Here is a 3,832-nt window from a genome sequence, read left to right as displayed (position 1 = left end):
CAGATGTGGGGTGTGAATATCCGTTGCCTGTTTTGGAGGTGACCTGAGGTGCTCCTTAGTAATTGAGGTGCCCCTTAACCAAATCTGGGCTCCGTATAGCAAGTGTCCTCCGGGGGTGTTCCGAGTGATTTTTTGAGCCGATTTTTCCAACAATATTTATTTTCCAAAAATACCAAAAAAATACACAAAACACCATAATAAGGACGAAAACGAGTACCAACAATACGAAACATTGATGACAAATTAGACACATAAATGCGTCTATCAATCATCTTCGTGAAAGTCATTAGCGATTTTTTCCCCTACATCATCGTCAGCGATATCCTCCCCTACGTCGTCTTCACGATTTGTAGCGAAGGATTCCTGAGGGAAGACCGAGGGATCGTATACTCTTGTTATCTTGATTGCCTGAATGCTTTCATCTTTCAGCATGGATGATATATAAGCTAAAGCATCGTCATGCCTAAGTTCTTTTCTGCATAAATGCCGAAATATAATATTTGGTATTTGGGATGCCAGAGTCTGGACCAAGGCCATGTATGATGAAAGAGTCTCATCGTAGACATTATACTCTAGCCCTATCTGTTGTATAACCAGTTGTGAATCACTTGTAAGGCGTACATCGGTTATTCCCATTTATATTATCAAACGAAGAGCGTGCACTACAGCCTCATATTCGACGATGTTATTGGTTTTCCCTCTGAATTCCAACCTTAATGCGTGCACGATCCTTTCTCCGGTAGGGGTGGTGATTACGATGCCTATGCCCGCACCTTCCCTATTCTTTGATCCATCAACGAAAACCTACCATCGCCTTTGGTTTGAGGGCTTGAGGATGTCAACTGGGTCTTTGCCTTCGTCTATTCATGGTATGCCCCTTACTTCGTCATCGTTTTCCAGGGGTAGGTCTGCGAGGAAATCCTCCAAGACTTGTGATTTTTGGGAGTGTTGGATTCCAATGGTGCTTTGCATGGAACCCGAACATAGTGAGTCAAAAAATAAGTCCTTAGCTTTTGGATAGCCCACACTAGCGCCAAGATGAGCTGCTCGATCTTCGAAGAGTTTTGCTGACGTAATAAATAGGTTGCTCTATCTTTGTATTCGTCTTGACCAATACTACGCTGACTGCATCTTCGGTTGCCGCTATGTAAAAGGCCAGTACTCCGTCGGGATCGTGCTTTTGTAGGATTGGGATCGTGGCTAGATATTCCTTGATCTTTTGAAAAGATTCTTCGCATTCAGCGGTCCATTCAAACTTGCTCCCTTTTTTGAGGATGTTGAAGAAATGTTTGCATTTGTCCGATGACCTGGCGATGAATCTTCCCAGAGCTGCTAAGGATCCGTTGAGCTTCTGAACTTCTTTCAAGTACTTCAGGGACCACATTTCTACGATGGTTTGGATCTTCGCAGGATCTACTTCGATGCCCCTCTTTGTTACTAGATACCCAAGGAATTTCCCTGAGGTGACGCCGAACTTGCATTTTTCTGGGTTCACTTTCATGATGTGCTTCCTCATTGCTTCGAAGATGTCCCTCAGGTATTGATGGTGATCCTTGCGTAACTTGCTTTTGACGAGCATATCGTCAACGTAGACTTCTAAGGTGTTCCCAATCCATGGTTTGAAGACAGTATCAACCATCCTCTGGTATGTTTTCCCTGCATTTCGAAGTCCGAAGGGAATCCTTGTGTAACAATAGAGGCCGTGCGGGGTGTAGAATGTTGTATGTTGTTGATCTTCTTCTTCCAATGCCACTTGGTTGTAACCAGAATATTCATCCATGAACGATAACTCTTTGTATCCTTCGACAGCCTCTACCAATTGATCAATGCTTGGGAGTGGGTAATTATCCTTCGGACATGTTTTATTGAGGTTGGTGAAATCGATGCATATTCTGACTCCTTCATTCTTTTTCGGCACTATGACCATATTCGAGATCCACGTTCGATATTTTACTTCCTTGATGAATCCTGCTTCTAACAGCTTACGGAGTTCCTTCTCAATAGTTTGTGATACTCTGGTGCTACTTTTTGTACCTTCTTCCTGGAGGGAGGGTTGCCTGGCTTTATACGAAGCTCGTGCCGAATTATCCTCGGATCAATCCCTGGCATGTCTCCTAATTATCCACGCAGATATATCTGCGTATTCCTTGAGCAACTTGATCAGGGATATCTCTCTTTCTTTGTCCATTAAGGTCACTATCTTGATCATCTTTGGATTTTCTTCGGTCTCTATATTGATCTCCTTCACGGGTTCCACGGGTGTGAACGTAGGCTTTGGTTCCCCTAGGAGAGGGACATTCTTTAATTGCTATTTGGTAGGCTCTTAAGCCTCCTTTGTTGTCGAAGTACTTGCCTCAACTTTTAGAACGATGCTCTCCTTTGTCAGACTCCTTCCAGAAATTTCTTCGAGATAAGATCAATTTCCTTCTCCTTCGCAGCCTCTTTGTTTCGGGCTCTTCGGGATTTCCACTGCTCATCTAGTTCATTATTGAGTTGATTTTCTAGAGCCTGGAATTCCCGAGCGGTGACCTGATCTCCCTTTATTTCCATTACCCCTTCGAGTGTCGGAAATCTAAGGTACTGATGATAGGTCGCTGCCACTCCTTTGAGATTGTGCACCCATCTTCGGCCAATGATGGCATTATAGGTGGAAGGAGCGTCCACTACACTGAATCGAGTATCAACTTTCATTGGTCTTGCGTCTACTTGCAAAACAATGTCTCCAAACGGCTTGGTAGGTGCCCCATTGAATCCGTAGATGGTATAATACGAAGACATCAGTTGTTCGTCGTTAATCTCCATTCGCTTGAATGTGTCATAGAATAGAACGTTAACTGAACTCCCTCCATCAATGAGGATCTTCTTGATGTTGCATCCTGCCACTGGTAGGGTGAGGACCAAGGGGTTATTGTGATCTTCCATATCCTCCTCGATGTCTTCTGCATCGAAGGTAATAGGCGCGTTCATTCATTGCTCGTGTTCGTCCACTTCCACGCCATCGATCTTGTATAATTCATAGTAGTCTTCGAATGTTTTCCTTAACCTTTTCTCTATCTGTGTTGTTAGAGAGGGTCCTGTAGCTTCGGAACATGAGATGGTGTTGAGTGTTCGATTTCCCTCTGACAATTGAACTTGCTTGCTTCGTTTGGTCCTATCTTCGTTATCTGCCTTCTGTATGTACTGCCTGAGGTCGCCTGTGTCAATCAACTTTTGGATCATTATTTTGAGATTCTTGCATTTCTCGATCTGGTGGTCGTTGAAACAGTGATATTCGCAGTAATTTCTTGATTTCTCGGTCCTAGAGGGCTTCTTCCCTTTGGACCAAGGTCATTCCAGACCTTCTCGATCCTTGATTTCTCATAGGACCCCAGTGTAGTTGCTATTCAACTTTGTGAAGACTTGGTCTTCGAATTTCCGAGCGTCACGCCGACGATCATCTCTTCGTCCTCGGCTATCTTCGCGTGGACGTTCTGCTGAGTTACCCCTTTTGGATCCGCTGACTTGTTCGGCTGAGTTGGTCCGATGCGATCTCTGCGTTTGATCCCTTGTATTTTCTCGCTGAATTTCTTCCAAACGGGCATGCTTCTCGATGATGATTCGAAGATATCCTTCGGTTGTTGGAACACTTCCATGGATCTCAACGAATAGATGGCTCATTCTATCCAAAACCCACTTGTAACGATTGATATTAACCACTGGATCTACGTTCCCTGTAGCTTGACAAATCTTGTGCCACATGTAGGTATATTCCCTGATCGTCTTCTTGTAAGCTATTGCCAGCTAAAAGATCTTGTCTATCCCGGCATTGACAACCTTGTTGTGCATGTACGTC

The 3,832-nt window shown here is 44.1% G+C and overlaps 1 protein-coding gene across 1 annotated transcript; it reads right to left on the bottom strand.

The window, feature by feature from the left end:
• Positions 1–2,382: 2,382 nt before the first annotated feature.
• LOC113295344 lies at positions 2,383–2,967 on the bottom strand. The gene has a single exon (XM_026543685.1). It carries the CDS (start codon positions 2,965–2,967, stop codon positions 2,383–2,385), a length of 585 nt encoding a protein of 194 aa, XP_026399470.1.
• Positions 2,968–3,832: the final 865 nt, after the last annotated feature.

Source organism: Papaver somniferum, chromosome 7, assembly GCF_003573695.1.
Source record: "Papaver somniferum cultivar HN1 chromosome 7, ASM357369v1, whole genome shotgun sequence".
Taxonomy (NCBI): domain Eukaryota; kingdom Viridiplantae; phylum Streptophyta; class Magnoliopsida; order Ranunculales; family Papaveraceae; genus Papaver; species Papaver somniferum.
Note: the sequence above shows the minus strand (reverse complement) of the source record. Positions and strands in the feature narration are given on the sequence as shown.